A 23,722-nucleotide genomic window follows, 5' to 3' on the forward strand; every position below is an offset into this window, starting at 1 on the left:
GACACGTTGCAAGTCGACGGTGCATTCTGTGCTATGCCAGACATCCGATCTAACTCAACCCCGAGTCGCATTAATGGCACGGCTCTTTAGGCCAGCCCAGCAAAACGATGAACTAGGATCCCCTGCAAGGACCGCACGATGCTTCTATGTTAAGCAACATCTAGACCATTGGATCATGATTGGACGAATCTGATCTGCAAATCCAGTTTTGAAGAACGGTCGTCACGCTTCACCGCACGGCTTCTGTTCAACAGCGGATCCTCGGTCGTTCTCTTATTTCCGCCAAACCTGGCTCTTTCGTGGCCGCCTCGTTCTTTTCGAGTCTATCTAGGGTTCGTCTCTTTCGGCAGATCAATATCTAAGCTGGTAAGGATCCTCGCAGAAACCTCAATAAACTATCTTTGATCTCTTCTTCGTTTTTCTCATTAGATTAAATTTTTCAATCGCATGCGATTGATGCTCGATTCTGCGTATTTCTGATCTTGTGTTTTTAATAACCATTTTTGGCGTCGAGATCTATCGACTGTCGAATCCAGGATCCCCAAATGTAAAGTTTTGGTAACATAGTCTCGGGATTGAGAAATTGTTTTAGCAACATATATCTAAATATGATTTGCAATTCAACAGATAGTTTGTCATCAGATCAATCATTGAAGATGAGCAGCGCCTTGGATGTGACAAGAGCAGAGCTTGCTCTGTTGGTTTTGTATTTGAATAAAGCTGAAGCGAGAGATAAGATTTGTAGAGCGATCCAGTATGGCTCTAAATTCTTGAGTAATGGAGAGCCTGGTACTGCGCAGAATGTTGATAAAACAACTAGCTTGGCGCGGAAAGTGTTTCGATTATTTAAGGTCAAGCTTTGGCTTTTTTTTTTTTTTGGCATCACCTTTGATTGTTATTCTCGAATTCATGCTTTTGTAACAAGATCTCTTTCTCAATTTAGTTTGTTAATGATCTTCATGCTCTTATAAGTCCACCGGCCCCTGGATCTCCCCTCCCTGTCATTTTACTAGGAAAGGTATGTAGATAGTCAACCCTGAGCTATTGTTCATTATGATTCTTTGCATATCTTAAACTTTAAAATGATCTGCGCAGTCCAAAAATGCTCTGTTGTCAACATTTTTGTTCCTGGATCAAATCGTATGGGCTAACAGAACAGGGATATACAAGGTTTGTGAATTGTGAATTGCCCTCATAAATTTGTTTTCGAACCTCTCCTGCATGAACAAAGATTTCGAAGGCTAACTTGTAGAATTATGTTTTAGAACAAAGAACGTGCAGAGCGACTCGGTAGAATTGCTCTCTACTGTTGGATGGGATCCTCAGCGTGTTCTACCTTGATTGAGGTCTGTGCCTTTACCCCAATCGTTTGTGGACTTGTACTTATATTGCCAAGATTTTCCTCATGCCTATGACCAAATTGTTAGATCTCTATTCTATATCTCTTCTAGCATAAAATACACATTATTTATCTCGATGTGTAGATTGGAGAAGTCGGAAGGATATCTGCATCATTGAAGAAGTTGGAGAAGGACCTGAAGAAAACTGATAAATATAAAGTATGTTTGCGATGATCAATAGAATTTTCTGTCTTTTCTTTGGTTTCTTTGTTTTTTTTTTTCAAAGTCATTTCTTTTCCGCTTGCACAATGACAGGACGAGCATTACTGCAATAAGCTTAATCAGTTAAACCAGAGGAGGCTAGCTTTGATAAAGGCCTCCATGGATATTGTGGTTGCTATTGGACTTCTTCAACTCGCTCCCAAGAAGGTCACTCCTCGAGTCACTGGAGCCTTTGGAGTCATAACCTCACTGATTTCTTGCTATCAGGTGGCTTTTATTATTCAGACATAATTTTACAAGATAATATCTCTAGAATTCTCATTCCAATCGTCTCCTCTGTGACAGTTGCTTCCCGCTCGATTGAAGGATAAGAAAGCATGAAGATAGCAACATTGGGCCACAAAATAATAGCCTTGGATGTTTAGGGATGTGATGGTGTAACTTTAAATACTTGATCTGGGTGTGAGTGATTCTAGATTATTGCAATAACATATGTCTGAAGTACAATGACTCAGGTGCACAAGCGATCTTGATAGGATTGATGTCTAAGACATTATAATAAAGTTCTTGCTTTTATGTTGTTTATGATCGGACATCAGTGTGCACTGTGAAATGATCCATCCTGAAAATTGTCATTGTAATTTGTAGTTTGCTACAACTCTGATTCCAATCCCCTCTCCTCCATCAACGACCTCACTCGTTCCACCTCCTCCAACCTTCCAGCATATCTGTATACGCTCATCAAGAGTTCAAAATTGTGCTCGTTGTCAGGCTCCAGCTCGAACAATCGCCGGGCCGCAACCTCGGCGATCTCGACCTCCCCGTGCAGCGAGCAAGCATAGAGCAGAGCGCCCCAGACAGTTGCTCCCCCTTCGACGTCCATGTCTTTGCTCGCAGACGCGGATGCCATTGCCATCTCATATGCTTCGTCGAGCAGTCCTGCTCTCCCCAGCAAGTTCACCATGCAGCCGTAGTGCTCGAGCCCAGGCTTCAACTGGAACTCGTGCTCCATGTCGGAGAAGCAGCCTTTGCCATCCTCCACGCGCCCCAGGTTCGCGCAAGCAGACAGCAACGACACGAAGGTGACATGGTCGGGGCTCACACCGGAGTCCACCATCTGCTGAAACAGAGTCAGCGCCCGATGGTCTCGACTGTGCGCCCGTATTATCGCGTTCCATGACACCAAATCCTTCTTCGGCATCGCCGCAAAGATCCACCTTGCAAGCTCCAGCCGACTTTGCTCGGAGTACATCGTGATCAAAGAATTCGCGGTCGATAATTCCCACTCGAGCCCCCGGCGAAGAACCCAGCCATGAATCTCCAGCCCGAGCTTCTTCCGACTGGAAAATGAGGATGACATAGCCGAGATTGTAATGGAGTCGAGTTGCGAACCAGCGCGAACCATTCCTCTGCAGATGTCGAGCGCTTCGTGTGGCAGCCCATGGCGGATGTAACCCACAAGCATCGAGTTCCAGGAAACAGAGTCTCGGCTTGTCATATTGTCGAACACCTTGCGAGCTTTCTGGATGTCGCCGCACTTGGAGTACATGTCGACGAGCGCGTTCAGCACGAAGGCGTCGTGGCCGAACCCGGAGCGAACCAAGTGGCGATGGACGGCCTCACCGTGGCGGATCGACCCGATGCCGGCGCACGCCTTGAGGACCCGGGGAAAGGTGTACTCGTCGGGTTCGACGCCCTCTTCCTCCATCTGGTGGTACAGAGCCATGGCGTCCTCGTGGATGCCCAGCTCGACGTAGCCCGAGAGGAGAGAGTTCCATGGGAAAGCGTGGGATTTGTTTCTTTGCGGCATTTGGTCGAAGACGCGGTGGGCCTTCTCGATCTGGCCGCAGGCAGCGTAAAAGCGGACGAGCTTGGAGGAGAGGGAGGCGCTGCGGCGAAGGACCGCGGCGGGGATAAGGCGGTGGAGGCGGGCGCCCTGGCTAAGGGAGCGCATTTGGGTGCATGTCTCGAGGAGGGAGGAGGAGAGGGAGGGATCGAAGGGGACGCCGCGGTCGAGGGCGACCTCCAGGTCGGTCAGTAGGCGGTCGAGGGCTTCGGTGCGGGTGATGGGGGGAGGTGGGGGAAGGGGAAAAAGCTGCGGCGCCGGCGAAGTTGATGTCGATCTGGATTGGTAGAGGCGCTGGGGCAGGATTTGGTTGTTTTTTCTTCCCCATCTACTTTTCTCCCTCTTGCGGCCGCCGCTGTTGATGGATGCTAAGCGAGAAGCGATGATTAAAGAAGAAGAAGAACAAGAGACAAGAGTGGTCATGTCGATTGCTTGAACACTGACATTTGATACAATCCATTAAATAATTTCACCAATACATTTTTTTTAAAAAAAAATTATTTTGGTATTATTTAGATCGAATTTGAGACAATTTCGACATCACATGATGTTCATGGTGAATGTTTTTCAGCCATTCCTGGAATGTTTGAGACATTCATTTTGTTCAAGTTGGATTTTGTTGCCGGTACTCCGAGTGCCGCCTCCGCCGCCGCCGCCGCCGCGGCCCCGCAGTAGATGCGACCACCACCGCTGCGCCCGCCAACGAACCGACGGCATCTGAAACCCCGGCCATGCCCTGTTTCATGATCTTCGCCCAATGAACAAGTCCATTCGCTCGCCAAGTCTTCTGCTTTCTCATTCTCACGTTGAACGGAATCCTCGGCCTCCGGCACGCCATCACCAACGTCGAGGTCGTCGTCGTCCTCCCAGTCGCGCAGCGCGTGCTCCACGGTGCTCAGCCTCTGGACCAAGTGCAGGATGTGCTTGGGCGGCGGCGGCGAGCAGCGCCTTGAGGAAGTCGACGACCTTCGCTGCCTGGTGTTGCTGGCGGGAGAAGGAGGGTGCGCCGGGGTTCGTCGCTGCCGCCGCCAGCAAGACGGAGGAGAGCTCGCGCAGTCGCGACTCGATCTCCGCCAGGTTCTTGTGCAGCAAAAACGTAGGAGCGTTCCATGCCCGGCCTCTGTCTCGACCTCAACGGCATCTTCATGGTTGGGGTTCCGATTGCGATGGTCGGAGAGGCGGTTCCGGCTCAAAACATTGTTGGAGCTCAGTAGACGATCGGAAGGCCGCGGCTTTTTGAGGATGAAACGAATGGTCACGATTAACACTGACTAGTTCATGATATAATTAATTGATTTATTAAATTTAGTTAAAAAAATGCTTGAATTTCGTGGGATAATTATAATTTGTTATTTTGTTTATGCGAATTGTATAATATTAAATTGGTTCACGGAAGGGAGGCGGCGGCCATGGAAGCGATGAGAGGGCTCGAGGCGTTGCAAACTCGCCTACTCCAGCGCATAACCGCGCTCGAGCTCTCTCTTCAGACCCAGTCCCTCTCCATCTCTGACGATCGCCTCGCCGGCGACGACGGAGGGACCACGGTGGCGCGCCTTTCGGCCATATTGAGGACCCTAGGCGTAGACGACTTTGTCTTCACGCGCGTCCCTGCCGATTACTACGACAGGCCCCTCGAGGCTAGGAGGGACATCCTCGAAGCTGCCTCGGTCGAGCACCTCTGCAAGAGCATTGTGTTGGTATGCTTTCTCCTCTGTCTTTGTTTAGGCATTTCATCATAGAGATCTTGACCGGTCGCACTGCGTCTCCGTCTCTTCCTCTAGTCGACTTAGTCTTATGTAATGCAACTGATTGCACATTTTATACCTCACTATACTGATTCTTGTGTATCATCTTGAGTTGGTGATGCATTGCCTTTGTGCGAGCAAATCTGTGCTTTGACGTATTGTGGGTAATTGATTGGCCGGCGTTACCATTTTTTCCTAGATCTTCATAAATTAAATAAATTTTCCAACAAAGTCTCTTACACATAGAATGTAACGATGAATTTTCACTTTGTGTTTATGTAATGATTTTAGGAAGAATTAGTGTTTCATTGTAGTAAAAAAGGTGGAATCTGCCACCCAGTGACCCCACATGTTCGGTTCCACGACTATCTGTGAGGAGGTAAATCAAGAAGTTGTAGTTGGCCACTGCAGGGAGGGTTGTTTGTTCGACTTTGCCAAGAATCGACCCCTCTCCATTGTAGCAAGTTTTGCCTCGCAGTAGCCAATTCAACCCTGCCTCGGGGAGGGGGGGCGTGGCAAGAATTAGTGTTTCATGCGCCTATAGAGGCAACTATGAGTGAAGGACAATTTTGGAAAGTTGCGAGGAAGCCTTTGTTGGTATAGCGGGGCCGGTAAGGTTGGGGGGGGGGGATTGCCTGTAAAATAAAATAAACCTTTCTCGATCTTTCAACTCTAATTAGTAGCACAATTATACTAAATTAAATTAACAACTAAAAAGAAGAGGTAAAAGAATTACTTGGTCACAACCTAGGTGGTTGTTAATCCAAGACAAATAAAAGCACTAAAAAGTCTCCTTCGTTGAAGGCGGAGAAGCCTCTTACACTCATTGAATGCTCAGAAAGTTCTAGGAAATGAATACAAGAGTTGTTGATTATTTCCTAGGTCCAGGGGTCTTTTTATAGCCCCTAGAAAATGTTATCCGCAGCTTGAAGGCGCCTCCAATGAGGTCCAAGGCGCCTTCCATCGGATAGAGTTTTATCCGCTGAGGATAAAACTTTATCCTCGGCTAACGGCTAGCGAAGGTGCCTTCAAAGGCTGGAAGGCACCTTCGTACTGTTCATCGAAGGCGCTTTCTGCCATGGAAGGTGCCTTCCACAGGGCAACTCAGCTCAAAGCTGATCTCTTCGCGTAGGTGATTCTCCGGCTAACCGAAGTTGAGCTCATCCGAATCCAACTCTGACTTTCTCCTCGAGCAGGCTTCCTTTCCGGCTTCTCGTCCATTGAACGCCGCGCATATCCTTCTCGTTCGCCGGTGTACTCTTCCGTAGCATTTCGTCATTCGGATGTACCGAGCCCGTCGACTCTCTTCCCGTGCCATCCTTCTCGCTAGTCGCGTCTTCCGCTCGACTTCTTATGTTCCTAAGCTCCTGCACACTTAGACACAAAGATCAAACACAACAAGACCTAACAGAATTTGGTTAACCATATCAAAACTACCCTCGGGTACTAACAATCTCCCCAGTAAACTAGTATTTTTTAGAAATAATTATAAAAATATTCTATTTTTACAAATTAATCTCCTGTTTTGACAAAAAGAATGTTAAAAAAATTACGTATCGGTTTTGAAAATCTTGAAAATTTCAAAATAATTCTATTATTTTTCTTGGATGTATGAGACAATTTCTATTTTCTTAAATTTTTAATATTAACAATTATCTTTTCAAAAAATAATTTGTAATAAATCAGACATTATTCAAAAAATTTTGAAAATATTTTTAAGGATAAAGAATATTATATTTTATGACAGAAAAATAAGATTTTTAAAATTTAAGTGCGAAATAAATTTAAATTTTAAGATATGATTTTTGTTAATAATTTTATAAAAAATAACTCAACAGTAAACAAAATTTGAAACAAATTTTTTTTTAGATTAAATCATCAGATAGCATAGAAAAAAATTTCATTTTGTAAAAAAAATATTTTTCTAATTGAGACAATTTCTATCCTAAAAAAATTTTAATCTAAAAAAATTTTGGAATCTAATATAGGTTTCTGTTTACTGGATTTACTAAAAATTTGAGAGGTACATAATTTTAAGGAATTTTATTAATTTGCCCCTGGTGATTCTAATGTACAAGTTGATTCTACCATAATTTATAAATTTTGATTTTTCAAAATTGTTTGAACATGCATAGTCATTTTTCAACTTTTCAATTTCTATTTTTAATTTTTCGTTTTCTATCTTTAAATTATCAAATATATCTAAGGGGCATGAATTTGCTAAGTTTAATTTTAACTTAGCATGCTCTCTTACTAATTGTACTATATTCTTAGATAATATTTTGATAAATTCAAAAGATTGCTTGGGAGATAGTGCACGTATCTCTCTTAGCTCTCTTAGCTCGTGTTCTGATGTTCCTCTGATGATCCTCCCCCTTTATCGATGCTCATCTTTGAGTTGCTTTCATCTTCTCCTTGGTGGTCTGTCATTAGAGCTAGTCCCACATAAGCTTCGATCTCGGACTCGGAGGGCGACGATTTATCCCATGTGGCTTTCAGATTCTTGTGTTTCGATCTTGTTGGTCTTTTGGCCTTGTCCTTGTCCTTCTCCTTCTTCTTCAATTCGGGGCAGTCACCCTTGATGTGCCATTTTGCTTGACAGTTGTAGCATCGAACCTTCCTTTTACTCCGAGAATGTTTCTGGGCCTGCGCTTTATTAAATTTATTAGATTTAATAAATTTGCTAAATTTTCTTACCATTAGGGTTGCTTCGTCTTCATCGATTGATGCTTCGGAGTCTGTATCGCCCGTTCTTGCCTTCAGGGCGATGTTCTGTCTGGGCTCCTTTAATTCTGCACATCTAGATTCGTGAAGTTCTAAAGTAGAAAATAAACTTTCTAATGTCCTTACCTCTAGATTTTTAGAAATATAATAGGAGTCGATAATTGAGGACCATTCGGGTGTCCTTGGTAAAACATTTAATGCGGAATCTTGGTTTGTTACCTTTTCTCTGAGATTCGTGAGTCTGTGATCAGCTCCTTCAGTTTGACGTGCAATTGCGCTACGGATTCTCCTTCTTTTAGCTGGAGGTTCGTTAGTTGGTTCCAGAAAAGATTCCGTCTAGTGAGCTTTGCTTCAAACGTTCCTTCATATAATTCTAGGAACTTTTCCTAAAGTTCCTTTGCTGATTCGTAGGTGCCGATCCTACTGATTTCTTGAGGTGGTAGTACGCTTAGTAGGTAGAATTTGGCTCGTCCATTCACCACAAAGTCCGCTTGCTCTTTCTTTGTCCAAAGGTACTCTTCTTTTTGTTCATCTTTTTGATCTTTTGGAGCTTCAAAATCATATTTAATTATTAATAAAACTTCAAAGTCAGTTTTAAAGAATACCTCCTTGCGTTTTTTTCCAAAACGCAAATTCTCCCTCGAACTTTGGCAGATAGATGCTCGGTCTGGCCATTGTCTCGGTGCTTCAGTCGGTGGTTAGTCTTTCTGTTCTGGCTCTGATACCAATTGTTGGTGCAACAGGGTCGGCAAGAGAGGGGTGAATTGCCTGCAAAATAAAATAGAGCTTTCTCGATCTTTCAACTCTAATTAGTAGCACAATTTTACTAAATTAAATTAATAACTAAAAAGAAGAGGAAAAATAACTACTTGGTTACAACCTATGTGGTTGTTAATCCAAGGCAAATAAAAATACTAAAAAGTCTTCTTCGTTAAAGGCGGAGAAGCCTCTTACACTTGTTGAATGCTCAGAAAGTTGTTAGGAAATGAATACAAGAGTTTTTGATTATTTCCTAGGTGTAGGGGTCTTTTTATAGCCCCTGGAAAAAGTTATCCGCAGCTTGAAGGCCCCTCCAATGAGGTCCAAGGCGCCTCCAATGAGGTCCAAAACGCTTTCCATTAGATACAGTTTTATCCGTCGAGGATAAAACTTTATCCTCGGCTAACGGCTAGCGAATGCACCTTCAAAGGCTGGAAGGCGTCTTCATACTGTTCATTGAAGACGCCTTCTAGCCATGGAAAGCGCCTTCCACTGGGCAACTCAGCTCAAAGCTGATCTCTTCGTGTAGTTCTTCGCGTAGGTGATTCTCCGGCTAACCGGAATTGAGCTCACTCGAACTTAACTCTGACCTTCTCCTCGAGCAAGCTTCCTTCCCGACTTCTCGCCTCTCGAACGCCGCGCACGTCCTTCTCGTCCGTTGGTGTACTTTTCCGCAGCATCTCATCCTTCGTATGCATCGAGCCCGTTGACTCCCTTCTCGTGCCATCCTTTTCGCTAGCCACGTCTTCTATTTGACTTCTTGTGTTCCTAAGCTCCTGCACACTTAAACATAAGGATCAAACACAACAGGACCTAACTGAACTTGGTTGATCATATCAAAACTATCCTTGAGCTACTACCATCCTTTTTGATGGTTACATAGATGTCAGTCCTGACATTCTTCCTAGATAGAGTGTGTGACCTTCACTAACTGGTTAGTTGAATAGACCAATTTGTTGACCCTATGAACTCTACTCCTAAAAAAAATGTTTGAGCTATACTGTTTGGCTAGAGAGTGAATTAAGTTGAAGTAGCATTTAAATTCAGGCTTCTAGAAAGTATCTAAGGAGCATTTTTAAGATCACAATTTTTCAATATTCATCAGGTATATGCTTCATTAAAAATTCTTTTTCAGCAAAGAGTCTTCCATGAGTTAAAGCCAATGCTGAAGTTATCCTCTTATTAGTGCCTTCTCTATCTATCCTTTGTGACTGAAGAACCTAAAATGTTATGTTCCAACATAACACTAAAGTTAAATTTTGGATACTCAATCACAATTTAGCTGTTCATTGCTAAAATATGGCCTTTTACTAGCTTCCGTGTGTTGGGATGCTTAAGTAATAACATGAGAATATTCAATTGTTCTTTAGGTGAATACCCAAGCTCCTGCTAATATTACTGACTGCAGCAATCCCAACAATTCAAAATACTATGTTGTTGTAATTCAGGTAATTTTACATTTCATCAATATGGTGACATTTTCTTTTACCACTCTGTTTTAAATAGATTACTAACTTGGTTGCAGTATGCTGCTCGACTTAATGCTGAAAATATAAAGAATTTTCTTTACAATCTCAATGAGAATAAGGTTCCAAAGAAGAAGTTCAACAGTGAGTTTTAATTTACTTATATAAGACCTGCTTGATGTACAGGCTGATTAGATGCACATGATCAAGTGACTCACTGTTTTCTGATTAATTGTACCACCATAGTAATTAAATCCTGTGTAGTTCCTATCTTTGTATTATGGTGCAAAATGATAGATGAAGCTACCTTTCTTTTCTTGTACTAGATATAAAGCTACAAGAATTTTGAAATTTTGTCCGTATGCAGCAAAATATTGGTAAATTGCTCATAATGCTTAGCATGGAATGAAACATGAGAAATTTTGTTAGAAAATGATGACAATATATTTTGCAGGCTACCACTGAGAGTATTTGTATTAGAAAATTGAAAATCATAGAAATTGCATATTCTGGTTCATTTTGCGACTAGAATTGTAAGTACCTGAGGTAGTTTTGATGTGGTCAATCGATTTAAGTTAGATTTTGCGGTTTTAATCCCTTGTGTCTAAGTATGAGACTTAGGAACACAAGAAGTCGAGCGGAAGACACAGCGAGTGAGAAGGATGACATGGGAAGCGTGTCGACGGACTCAATGCATCCGAATGACGAGGAGCTGCGAAAGAGTACACTGGTGGATGAGAAGGATGTGTGCGACACTTTTGAGGGACGAGAAGCTGGGGAGGAAGTATGCTTGAGGAGAAGGTCGGAGTTGGGTTCGAGTGAGCTCAACTCTGGACGGTATCACCCAAACAACCGGATGAGAAAATGGTCAACTCTGAGTTGATTGTGTCCAGGAACTAGATCCAGGCGGCCGAACTCTAGGCGCTCGGTCTAGGTGCCCCAACTGTTCTGCCACGACAGCGAGCTATTGTCATGAAGAAGATCAGCATGGAGTCTACATCAACTGACTCCAGGCGCTCAGATCGGGTCCAGACACCAAGGAAGCAAAGATCCGTTGGAAAGAAGCCGTTGTGGAGTGGATCGAGTCAACTAAGTCCAGGCGCCTTGGTGCTCGAAGTTAAGTACAACACACTCTATACTCGAGTTCCTTTTCTGTTTTTAAGTCTGCAGTTTCAATGATTGTAAGAGGCTACTCCATCTTCTTCAAAGGAGATCTTTTATGGAGTGGTCATCGTTTTGGATTAGCAACCTCTCTGGTTGCAAACCAAGTAAATTCGGAGTCTCTTCTTACTTTACTTTTTGTTTATGTTAATTATCTTTTTTGTTTAATTAATGTGTGTGTCCTTGTTAAATTCCATAGCAAGAGAAAGTTTTAATTTATACCCCCTCTAGCTAGTCTACCTGGACCTACAGTTGGTATCAAAACCAGACTGCTCTAGAAGGACTAACCACCAACTAAAGCAAGAAGATGATGGCCGGATCTAGCATCTACCTGTCAAAGTTCGAGGCGGAGTTCGCGCTTTGGAAGCGCAAAATGGAGGTATTCTTTAAAACCAATTTCGATATTTTACTTTCTATTAAATATGACTTTGCAGTACCTAAGGATGAGAATGGAGAACACAAGGAAGAACACCAGTGAAATAAAAAATAGCAGATTGAGTTCATGGCAAACGGTAAGGCTGAGTTTCACCTCTTGAGCGTGCTACCACCTTAAGAAGTCAATCGGATCGGAGCTTACGACTCCGCCAAAGTCGTCTGGGAGAAATTCCTAGAGCTACATGAAGACACCAGTGAAGTGAAACTGGCCAAGAGAGATATTCTTAGAAACCAACTCAACAACCTCTGGCTTGAAAAGAGAGAAACAGTTGCTCAGCTACATGCCATGATGAAAGAGTTGATCATCGGGGTCACCAATTTCAGAGAAATGGTAACAAATCGGGACTCATTAAGATATGCACTTAATGCCTTCCCGAGGACCCGGGACTGGACATCGATAGTAGACTTATACTATATTTCTAAGGATCTTGACGTAAGTACCTTAGAAAGTTTATTTTCCACCTTAGAATTATACGAAACTCGATGTGTGAGACTGAGAAAGGAAAATGAGCCAAATCAGAATCTAGCACTTAAAGCCAAGAAGATCGAACTGGATTCAGAATCATCACTCGACGAAAACAAAGAAGCGTACATGGTAAGGAAATTTAAAAAGTTTTTATCTAGCAATTTTGATAAGTCACAGGTTAAGAAGCTTCTGTGGAACAAAAGAAAAGTATGATGCTACAACTGTGATGAGGAGGAACACATCAAAGATAATTGTCCAAAACTAAAGAGCAAAGAAAATGAAAAAGAAAGGGCTAAGACGATTGAAGCACAAGAATCTAAAAGGTACGTGGGATGAATCGTCATTAGAGTCCAAGGTTGAGGCATACGCCGGACTTCCACTAATGGCAAGTCACTAAGAAAAAGAAAACAACGAGAGCATGTTCGAGATGAGCATCGATGAAGGGGGAGCATCAAACTACGAGTTTTACACGGTAAGTGAGGTACGTCTTCTACTCTCGACCAATTATATGAAGGTCTTAAATTATTATCTAGATCTTTGTATAAACTCAGATCTAAGTATATAGAATTAAAAAAGGATAACATTGATTTGAAAATTAACTTAGCAAATGCATGCCCTTTAGAACATTTTGATAATCTCAAAATTGAAAATGCAAAGTTAAAAGATAAAATAGAATTATTAGAAGAGAATTCTGTATGTTAAAATCTTGTTAATATTCAAATTTTAGAAATTATAAAGGACTTAATTGGTATTTAAGAAATCATAGGGGTCAAATTTATTCTGGGTTCCAAAATCCATCTTGACATGTTAAACTTTTATATAAAGTTAGCTAGAAATTTGAATTATTTTGATTTATTAACATTTTAGGTTCGAATTTAGTTAGGTTTTAATTTTTCTATGATAGACAAAAATATTTTCTCCTAATTTTCAAAATTTTTTGAGGGTTATATTATTTTTATGAATTTATTAACGAAAATTAGATTTTTAAAATTAAAAATTCTCAAAGATTTATTTTTGAAGAACTTAATTTTTTTGTAGATAAGTATTTTATTTTATACACTCAGAAAAATTATAGATTTTCAATGTCAAAATATATTTTTAATCATGAATTTTGGAAAATACATATTTCTGTCTTAAAATATTTATTTTGATAATAAAGAAAATAGTATTTTTCGTTTAAAATTTTTATTCTGATTCAAATGTTTGTGTAATATTGACAAAAAATTTTAAAATTTTTCAAAAATTTAAAATAAAATTTAAATTATTTTTAGCAAAATTGAGGATTAATTGTTTCCTTGAAAAAAAAATTCGGTAAAAATGCATATTCTTGTATATTCTTTTTACAACCCTTAGCCAATTTTCTAAATATTTTTTTTTTCATATTTTTTCCTAATGTTTTTTTTATATGGTTAAACGGGGAGAAATTAGAGGGATAAGGTTATAGGGGAGATTGCAAAATTTGATATATTTTTCTGGTACTTATTGCAAAAATTATTTCTTGTACTAAATTATTAATATATTTGTTTTAAAACAAATAAATTGTTTTATTGTTTGATTATTCTAACTTAACTCGGTTTGATGCACATAAAAAAGAGGGAGATTATAAGTCTCCGGAGTAGTTTTGATATAGTCAACCTAGTTAAGTTAGGTTTTGTTATTTTGATTCTTTGTGTCTAAGCGTGTAGGGACTTAGGAACATAAGAAGTTAAGCGAAAGACACAGCGAGCGAGAAGGATGACATGGGAAGTGAGTTGATGGACTCAGTGCATCCGAGGGAAGAGGAGTTGCGGAAGAGTACACCGGTGGATAAGAAGGGCGCGCGTGACGCTTTCAAGGGATGAGAAGCCGGGAAGGAAGTCTGCTCGAGGAAAAGGTCAGAGTTAAGTTCGGATGAACTCTCAACTCTTGATGGCCGCAGTATCACCCAAACGACTGAATGAGAAAATGGTCAACTCTGAGTTGACCGTGCTCGGGCGCTCAGATCTGGACCAGATTTAGGCGCTCGGACTCTAGGTGCTCGGACCGGGTTCAGGAGCCCGAACTGTTCCGTCACAACAGTGAGCGGTTTCCGTGAAGAGGATCAACACGGAGTCCACGTCAACCGACTCTAGACGCTCGGTTTGGGTCCAGGCGCTTAAGCGAAGATCCGTTGGAAAGAAGCCATTGCATCGTAGATCAAGTCGACCAAGTCCAGGCACCTGGGAGGTGCCACGTCATCCAACGGCTAGCTTCGATCCGTGGGCTATAAATAGAGCCTTGTGCTCGAAGTTAAATACAACACACTCTGTACTCGAATTCCTTTTCTATTTTTAAGTTTGTGCTTTCAACGATTGTAAGTGACTACTCCGTCTTCTTCAAAGGAGATCTTCCCTGATTGCAAACTAAGTAAATTCGGAATATCTTCTTACTTTACTTTTTGTTTATGTTAATTATCTTTTTTGTTCAATTAATATTTGTGTCCTTGCTAAATTCCATAGCAAGAGAGAGTTTTAATTTATATTACAGGATTATTCATCTACTTAGCCGGCCTATTTGGACCTACCAGAATAACTGCATCTGAACATTACTCAACGTGCCCTCCATGGTTACTGCTTGCACTTTGACTATTATTTTCCTTGAATTCTGATAGGGTATACATGAAAACTTGTCGAGGTTCAAATATTTGTTGTTTTTGACTTTAGTTTCACCATATACATGTCAATATTGTTAAGGACGAGGAAAGTTCCCCTTGAGTAGCTTCAGAGACTAGTAAACTAGTATTGGTCTTGCAATGTGAATTTCTCATTGTTATTCCAAATCGTTTCTCATCAAAGCTTGATCGGATATAGAAAAGATTTTTGCAGCTAAGTAATTTCATGATGTAAGCATATAAACAGTATCGAACTGCGTGGAATTTGGGGACTTAATTTTATTGGTCGCAGTTAAAGTTGGGCAATTCTCCAGAATCCCTGCATGACGTGTTAAATTAAGGATAATGTAAGATACACATTCAAGTAAATAAAGCCAAGGTGAGAAATTTTGCTTGTGAGGCCAAAATAGACAGAGTATGTTCTTTCTGACCTTTTCTGATGATAAATAATAATCAAGGGTCATGATGCATATCTTCCTAAGCTAGAGAAAAAATTATGCAAACTGTTGATATGTTGGACGTTTGTATGAAGTAGCAGATGGACACGACTATGACAACCTCTCTGTTTAAACTTGCTTCTTTCTCATTCTAATACATTGTTTATTTGCAACATCTTGGACTTAATGGTAGTTTATGTTGGTGCAGGGTGCACCAGAATCAAACTTGAATTTTGATGTTGTCAAAGATTCAAGTTAAGTCTTGTTGTGATCTAACAAGTTAACTAAGTGTGCAGGATGTTTACTCGACCGGGAAAGTTTTAGCAGATCGCGGAAGCCAAGCAGGAAGCCCAAGTTGGTCGAGAAGACCCAATACTTGATAGGGAAGCTCGATAGGTCTGGAGATCGAAGATCGATAGGAAGTACTGGTGAGCTGATCCGATGCTAAGCGGCAAAGTCCAAATAGGTCTGCAGGATCAATGCTTGGCAGGTAGGTTGAGGTAAGCAATTGGAGAGGAGCGACACTGATGTCGTGTTCCGGAAAGGAACAAACCTTAGGTCGCTGATCCAACTGAAGAAATTGAAAAGGTTTCCAAGTTGAGATCAAGACAGTTTTACTGTCATTTACTATTCATGCATCTTATATTACTGTTATAACTTTGTTTTGTAGGAATATTTTGTTTACCACTGTTTGTAGGAACCAAGCCTGATCGGTCAATTGAACCCATGAATCGGTTGGCCGAACAAGGTTGACACAGAGCAGTTATCAGATCGAGCCAAAGCAAAATTGGAAGCCAGGCTGATCCGTCGACCGAACCCAGTCATCGATCGACTGAACAATAAAAGCATTAATGGCGAGTTAATTTCAAATCTCGACGAACAGAGAAAGTGCTTTGTTCGATCGACCTAACAAGGTGATCGGTCGACCGACCAATTAATGCACTTAATGCAGCAAAGATCGGATCTCGACGAAGAAGGAAGGACGCGTGTTCAGAAATGACCGATTGGGTGATCAGTCAACCAAAAGGATCAGTCGACCGAACAAGGCTTATAAAAGAGGAGCTCGAGGTTTGATGTAGTATATCGAATTTTTATTCACTTTGTACTAAAAGCTCTCGTTCATGCTTCCCTGCTACTGATCTTCAAGTAAGCCACTGCTGCAACAAAGTGCCGACGATCTTCATCACTATTCTTGTTGATATATTTTATTCAAGCTTGTATTGTATTTAATTTGAAAGAAGATAGTAATTTGTTACTACCTTCTACTTGCACTTATACGCATTGCTTCTCTTCGAAGATTTCGGAAAGAAGAATCATAGTGGATTGCCTAACGGTGCGATCAAGGATCGCAGGTCTTGGAGTAAGAATCGACATAGGCTTCAAATCAAGTAACCATATGAGTCATTCTTATTACTCTTTCTTTTTTTGTTACTTTACTTTGATTTGTTTATTTCGATAAAAGAAAAAGTTTTTAATGAGCAATATTTATATCTTCTATTTTTTATTGTAGCGAAAAACTTCGTAAAATTGCCCAAAAAGAGGCTAGCTCCTCTAATCCCCTAGTTAAATTTTTCCATATCCATCTTATCCTGACTCTTTAGCTGCTCCATTTTTCATTTGACTCTTGATATCATGTATGCCGACTTCTTCCAAGGTCCTCGACCAAGGAAGATGTCATTAGTTTGACTTAGTCCGAACGACAATGCACTCTACAAAATGGTCGTCTCTTGCATTCATCCTCTTTCTTCGAGGGATTAGGCAGTCCTACGTCCAATCCACCTTTTTCTGATGTATGCACTTAAGCAGAAGCTGGATTTAGATTTTGGTTATTGGGTCTTTAAGTCCATCATCTACTACTCTGGCTATAGTACTTCTTTTAAAGTATATATGGTTCATTGTCACATCCTTACTGCTTTCATAGCTTCTTTAGGGGTAGGGGTTGGGCATGGGGAATTGATAGAGCTGTCTGATTTTGACCTAGTTGGCCTCCGTCAAATGTCCTTGGCTGGGATTAAAGCTAGTTCACAGGGTCTAGTTTACAAGCGTACTCATTCGTGTTTCGCTCAGCCTGCTGAGGAAGTGACTGATATTGAGGATGTTCCTATTGTTCTTGAGGAACCCTTTGTTCCGATGTTAGCCATTGACTTTCCCCAGACTCCATATTTTGATGCAACCCAAGGGACATCATCTACAGCTCCTGCATAGTCTAGTGATCCATTCAGTCAACTTTGTGACGACATCTTTGGTCGTTTCGACTCCCTTTAGACTATGTTTCAGGGACAACTAGCAGAGTTCCATCTGGATATAACTAAACGAGTAGATACGTTGGAGGCGCAGCAGACTAAGATGTTTGATTACTTTCGTGCTACTCACGGACCTCCATCTCCTCCATCTGATGCTTGATCTTATGGATTTAACTATGTAGACATTATGACTATGGTTGTATTATGATATTTATGACTTTTAATCTGCCATTTTGATTTCTACATATGTCTTATAGAATAGATTTTATAATTTCCTTCAAAATTATTAGTTTTTCAAAACTTGTTTTCAAAATTCCCCTTTCAAAAATTTGTTTTCAAATTAGCTTTCAAAGTATTTTTATGGAGTAACCTAGGACTTACCATAGAATTGCATGCTACTATATTTTTTAGCAACCAACATCTCACAAGCACACTAGGATATCTTGCTTGTGTATTTTGAAACATAGAACGGTGTGAGATGCTTAGGACTTAGCTTAAGATTTCAGATGCTTATGTTAGTGCATCGTTATAAATCTGGGCTTTAAATAAAATAAATTAATCAATTTGAGTAATTTGACTAGTAACAAACTAGTTAAACTAAAAGCTCAAATTGACCAACCTGAGTCAACAACTGCTATCTTGTGGTAGTCAGCTAAGTATGAAGGTTGGACATTTCATCATAAGGACATTTTTTTTAGTTTTTAAACCATGCTTGGACGTATAGGAAATATATATTTGAGGGGGAGTATAAATATCATTTTTTGAAATTTTTCAAGACTAAGAAATTTCCAATCTTCAAATATTTGTACTTACACTAATTTTTATTATATATATACAAAATGTTTTTAAAAAAATTCTTTTAATTATCATTTTCAAAATTTCTCTTACTTTGAACTTCAATTTTTCCACTTAAGTTCTACTTTTTCAATATTATTTCATGTATTGTTTACAAAATATTATTTTCTAAATACTTATATTCTTATTTTCAAAACTCTTAATTTTTTAAATATTTTCATCAATTCTATTAATCATAAATTTAAATATATTTTCGAAAATCTACTTTTCAAAATTTATTCATTAGAAATCTTGTAAATTTTTTTTTTAACTAAGTCATTTTGGCATATTTTCTTTGAAATTTTCAAATAATATGCTTAGATATCTTTTCATATTTTTTAAGTAATTTTTTAACTCCAAAACATATATCTTGGATTGCTTCAAATTTGGTGTTTGTATTACCTCTATTTTTGATGTTTGTTAAAGGGGGAGAGATAGTGAATTTAGGAGAGTTAATAAACTCAGGGGGAGAGTTAAGTTAAAATGCTTGTTTACTTATCTTTGCATATGTTATAAACGTAACTGTGAACTTTGGTTGCCAAATAAAAAAATGAGGGAGATTGCTGGTGCAAGATGCACTAGAATCAAACCTGAGTTTTGATGTTGTCAAAGGTTGAAGTTAAGTCTTGTTGTGATCTAACAAGTTAACTAAGTGTACAGGATGTTTACTTGACCGGGAAAGTCTTAGCAAATCATGGAAACTAGGCAGGAAGCCCAAGTGGGTCGAGAGGATTCGATATTTGGCAGGGAAGCTCGATAGGTCTGGAGGACAGAAGATCGAGAGGAAGTCTTGGTGAGCTGATCTAATGCTAAGTGGCAAAGTCCAAATAAGTCTGGAGGATCAATGTTTGACAGGTAGGTTGAGGTAAGCAACTGGAGAGGAGCGACAGTGAGGTCGTGTTCCGGAAAGGAACAAACTCTAAGTCGCTGATCCAACTGAATAAACTGGGAAAGTTTCTAAGTTGAGATCAAGACAGTTCTATTGTCATTTACTACTCATGCATCTTATATTACTGTTCTAACTTTGTTTTGCAGGAATAATTTGTTTAACACTATTTTGCAGGAACTAGCCTGATTGGTCGATCGAACCCATGGATCGGTTGACCGAACCAGGTTGACACAGAGCAGTTATCAGATCGAGCCAAAGCAAAAATGGAAGCCAGGCTGATCGGTCGACCGAACAATAAAAGCATTAATGACGAGTTAATTTCAAATCTCGGCGAATAGGGAAAGTGTTCGATCTACCAAACAAGGTGATCGGTCGACCGATCAATTAATGCAATTAATGCAACGAAGATCGGATCTCGACGAAGAAGGAAGGACTCGTGTTCGGTCAACCGATTAGGTGATCGGTCGACCAAAAGGATCAGTCGACCAAACGACTTTTCGGTCGACGAATAATGCTTATAAAAGGGGAGCTTGAGGTCCGAGCCAGTTAATTGAATTCTAATTCACTCTGTGCTAAAAGTTCTCGTTTGTGCTTCTCTGCTACTTCAAGCAAACCGCTGCGATCTTCATCACTATTCTTGTATTTAATTTGAAAGAAGATAGTAGTTTGTTACTACCTTCTACTTGCACATGTACGCATTGCTTCTCTCCGAAGATTTCAGAAAGAAGAATCATAGTGGATTGTCCAACGGTGTGATCAAGGATCGCGGATCTTGGAGTAGGAGTCGACATAGGCTCCGAACCAAGTAACTGAGTCATTCTTATTACTCTCTCTTTTTCCGCTGCTTGACTTTGATTTGTTTGTTTCGATAAAAGAAAATTTTTAACGAGCAATATTCACCCGCCTCTCTATCGCTTCATTTTAATCCTTCAGTTTTTGATATTTAGTAGATTACAAGATTTCTTATTTTAACTTTAACCAAGTTCATATCACTTTCAGGTAATGTTGGTTGGACTATCTAAAAGAAATATATATATTTTTTCTTTTAGAAATTTGTTGGCCCAGCATTCATCTGCCTATACAATTTTTCTATGTAGAATAAATTTCTTGATGAAATTATGTTATATTGATAAACATTTTATAATAGTTTATCAAGTTCATTGGATTAAATGTACAAGCTTTGGGCACTGATAAACTGCTGCATCCTTGTTAGTGTAAATATAACTAATGAGTAGCACTAGTAATTAAATATCTTGTTTACGTATGCACTCTGAGAATTGAACAATTCATTTATGGCGTGACAAGTTAATGATATTTTGAAGGAAGTACTTTTTTCTACGTCTTTCTTTTCCCATTCATTCAATGATGCTTATAATGAAAGAAAGGTTTTGTGATTGCGTCTTTATGTTAACTTAGAAAGGAAATTGTAATCATGTTCTAACAATTAACCTTGTAAGTTGCTCAGTTTTAGCAAAGTGCTTATAGCATTACACAAAAGCTGATTCTTTTTTATTTGTAGCTAGTTCGTATGGTTTAGCAAACTATCCTAAAGTGCAGAGTTAAATGTCATACTTGTTTACGAGGCTGCCCATATGACAAAGTTCTTTTTGGCTATTCCTTGTTTAGTGAGGCTAGCACCAGAAGAGGAATCGCTGAAACTTACTGGCTTTGCTCATAATGCAGTAACATGCATTGGCATGGAAACAGACATCCCGGTAATTTATATTCTTCTATGCTTTCTTGTTCTGTATTTGTTTGTGAGCTAACAGTTAACTGTACGAGGTGGTAACTATTGTTGTTATTTATAAGCATGTCTTAATGAAATAATAGTTCTATAGGTCCTTCTCTAGCCTTTTCTTTTGCAGTTTCAAGTTTTGATTGCCATACACTATTAGGATAGGCATTCTGAGTTCAACTGAAAAATCTAAAATTTGGGTGAAATATCGTGCTATAAACTCATTTGTCATCTTATTCAAGGTAACATTTACCTTTCTTGGATGGCACATCCAAGAAGGTAGGGAAGTAAGCATGAAAAGTCATCCTATATTTTCCTGCAGCTTTTGTCCTTCTTATTTTTAAAACTAATATGCATATTGGCAAAACTAGGGTTCTATTGCATTCGCATACCATAGGAAAATATAAGATGTGTACTCTGGAAATGTTCTAGTAGTTGTCAGCAGTTTTCTTGCTTAAGCATATCATAATTCAGATGAGATGTCTGGTTTTCATTCACCAGCTTGCAACTTTGATTTGAAATCGTAGTTCTTCTGGTACATGTTTGTTTCTTTTTTTGTGTGATGAATTCAATGGAGTCCTTTTAGTTGAGATTCATGATGAGCTTTATACTTCAGGTAATACTCGACGAAGCAATTACAAAGTTGAAACCAAATTTCTTCTGGTTAGGAGGTGGAGAAGTCGATCTCAAGCTTGGGGTCAGGACATCTCAATTCATTAATGCTGTGAAGCCCTTCATCGTCAATTGTAGTTCTTGATGCTCTCTAAAAGAATCCGATAGTTGTTGCGGAAAACCACCACCATGGCAAATCCAACTATTTTCTGCTCGATTTGCAATGGAGATCGCTGCTTCTTTTATTGCCACTAGTTTATTTCATGCTCATCACCAAATGGCATATTTTTCAGTACTTGTTTCTAGCGAAGGAAGAGTCTTTTCATGCCTTTTTTTGGGTCCAAATCTTTTCATGTCTTTTGTTGGGGCAACATTTATTCTGATACAATGTCCTTTTAAATCATTTGTAATAACAATTAAACAAGAGGATTGGGGGTTAAATTTGCCTGAAGGATTAACATTCTGGTTAGTGGATGGAAGATGTCTTTTGCGTTCTTGCATCTCAATTGAACAATGAATGACTTGCGCACAATTGATGGTGTTCGTTGCATTCACACATTATGAGTTGTTAACTTCAAGCTATAAAGAGGGAAGCAAAATAAAGAAATTATTGTAGCAAAGTTCATGTCGATAGCACTTTTAATTACCTATATCTGCCATCTTTAATATACATAGCTTGATAGTTACTATATATTTACACTGCAAGTTCACTTGGGTTCTCATTGTACAAGAAGATTATTCACAGTGTTGTTGATGTTGTTGGTTCTCAGTAAATCCTGAAAATAGAATATTTTATTTTAAAGAACATCCAGTTTGACTAGGAACTGGATACAGCAACACTGAAAATATTTGGATCCATAAAAAGGACACTGTACGTACCTGCACAATTAGTTTGTCGGGAACATGTGACAACACCTCGTGCACTCTATCTGCCATAGCGAGTAACTCCGACATACTACTCTTAACAGGGGATGTGATATTCCTGATTCGTAAACCAGCTGCATTTGTGTTCATCCTTAGCTGCATTTCTGTTCAGCCTTAGGGAGGAAGATGGAGGGAAAGTAGGAACCATGGTATGAGAATGCCACTGATTCCAAGCGGAATCATGTAGAGAACCATGATAAAACTTTTCACTAACAGATGCAAGCTGCCTCATCTTCATCTGAATCCCACCAAATGCTACTGATGTTACTGAACTTGATGAGCTAGCACCATCCATCCCTTGGTTCATCCATGGAGGGGTCAAACTAGGGTCATATGCTGCACCTCTGGACAACAACAAAAAAAAAAAAAAAAATAGTGCATTTCAATATATATTGGAATGACAAAATTTGCACTACTATTACTACATTCTATGCCTTATTTTCTTCATTATTACTGAGTTGATTTCAATATATGTCTACCAAATAATAGTTTTTACAGAAAGGACATAAGTTATGCTAAAGAATGGGTTAGAAATGATAAATAACAGAACATGGAACCAATATATCTCTAATTAGTACCAATATCAAATAAATCCATCTAATGATTAGACTAGCCGTGGACAGTTGGAAGAAAGTGATACCCATTAGACAAAGCCAAGTATGATGATGCAATAATAAGTTAGCAAGAGTTTTGCCCTATGATTTAAGAAAATTGTCCGCTGGCGCAGTTGGTATCTGCATGAGTATTTGCTCCAATAAATTTTAAGATCAATTTGCAATGGATGCAAAATACCTTGTTGGATGTTTGATCTCCCCGTTCCGCTATGTTAGGACAAATGCACCTCCCCTGATTTACTTGCCTATATCTTGTCGTGGGGTCGGCGCTACTTGAGGTGAGCGATATCACCTTTTGCTCCAAAAAAAACCTACTAACAGTAGCCACCTAGGGCTTGGTGTGGTGATAAGAAGCAAGGTGCATTTCCCAAATAATCAAGGTTTAATTCCCATACATGGCACATCTAAAGTGATTGAACTACTGGTGAAACTGGGGTGTCACGTCAGGAGCCACCGCGCTTCTTGGATTTACTTGATGGGTGAAATGTGAAGCTGGACTGTCTACACCAGAATTAGTCGGGTGGTAAGAATGGGATACCCAACATTAAAAAAAACTGCTAACAACCTAATAAAATAATCTAGTAGTTACAGTTATGGGTATTATACAAAGCAGCATGTTATGACCACAATTGGGTTTTCCA

At 39.7% G+C, this 23,722-nt stretch overlaps 3 protein-coding genes across 4 annotated transcripts; 2 read left to right on the forward strand and 1 right to left on the reverse strand.

The window, feature by feature from the left end:
• Positions 1–215: 215 nt before the first annotated feature.
• LOC121996872 (peroxisomal membrane protein 11D-like) lies at positions 216–2,147 on the forward strand. Of its 2 annotated transcripts, none has more exons than XM_042551029.1 (8): positions 216–366; positions 628–851; positions 944–1,018; positions 1,096–1,170; positions 1,266–1,346; positions 1,485–1,559; positions 1,656–1,829; positions 1,908–2,147. In XM_042551029.1, exons 2-8 carry the CDS (start codon positions 657–659, stop codon positions 1,941–1,943), a joined length of 711 nt encoding a protein of 236 aa, XP_042406963.1. In that variant the 5' UTR covers positions 216–366; positions 628–656; the 3' UTR covers positions 1,944–2,147. The 2 variants fall into 2 exon arrangements, with proteins under 2 accessions (XP_042406963.1, XP_042406964.1); XM_042551030.1 differs by lacking the exon at positions 216–366 and adding an exon at positions 411–547.
• A 14-nt stretch (positions 2,148–2,161) lies between these two features.
• LOC121996871 (pentatricopeptide repeat-containing protein At4g25270, chloroplastic-like) lies at positions 2,162–3,854 on the reverse strand. The gene has a single exon (XM_042551028.1). It carries the CDS (start codon positions 3,829–3,831, stop codon positions 2,215–2,217), a length of 1,617 nt encoding a protein of 538 aa, XP_042406962.1. The 5' UTR covers positions 3,832–3,854; the 3' UTR covers positions 2,162–2,214.
• A 924-nt stretch (positions 3,855–4,778) lies between these two features.
• On the forward strand, positions 4,779–22,017 carry LOC121996873. The gene is made up of 5 exons (XM_042551031.1): positions 4,779–5,105; positions 10,007–10,084; positions 10,162–10,246; positions 20,823–20,911; positions 21,548–22,017. Exons 1-5 carry the CDS (start codon positions 4,818–4,820, stop codon positions 21,686–21,688), a joined length of 681 nt encoding a protein of 226 aa, XP_042406965.1. The 5' UTR covers positions 4,779–4,817; the 3' UTR covers positions 21,689–22,017.
• The last annotated feature ends 1,705 nt before the right edge of the window (positions 22,018–23,722 follow it).

The sequence above is a fragment of the Zingiber officinale genome, chromosome 6A (assembly GCF_018446385.1).
Source record: "Zingiber officinale cultivar Zhangliang chromosome 6A, Zo_v1.1, whole genome shotgun sequence".
In the NCBI taxonomy this organism is placed as follows: domain Eukaryota; kingdom Viridiplantae; phylum Streptophyta; class Magnoliopsida; order Zingiberales; family Zingiberaceae; genus Zingiber; species Zingiber officinale.

Bases quoted from the DNA above. Each gene is read 5' to 3' on its own strand.
- LOC121996872 (XM_042551029.1), top strand. From the start codon at position 657: ATGAGCAGCGCCTTGGATGTGACAAGAGCAGAGCTTGCTCTGTTGGTT. The intron at 1,171-1,265 runs GTTTGTGAATTG...ATTATGTTTTAG, and splicing joins ACAGAACAGGGATATACAAG to AACAAAGAACGTGCAGAGCG. The intron at 1,560-1,655 runs GTATGTTTGCGA...GCACAATGACAG, and splicing joins AGAAAACTGATAAATATAAA to GACGAGCATTACTGCAATAA.
- LOC121996871 (XM_042551028.1), bottom strand. From the start codon at position 3,831: ATGACCACTCTTGTCTCTTGTTCTTCTTCTTCTTTAATCATCGCTTCT.
- LOC121996873 (XM_042551031.1), top strand. From the start codon at position 4,818: ATGGAAGCGATGAGAGGGCTCGAGGCGTTGCAAACTCGCCTACTCCAG. The intron at 5,106-10,006 runs GTATGCTTTCTC...ATTGTTCTTTAG, and splicing joins TCTGCAAGAGCATTGTGTTG to GTGAATACCCAAGCTCCTGC. The intron at 10,085-10,161 runs GTAATTTTACAT...ACTTGGTTGCAG, and splicing joins ACTATGTTGTTGTAATTCAG to TATGCTGCTCGACTTAATGC.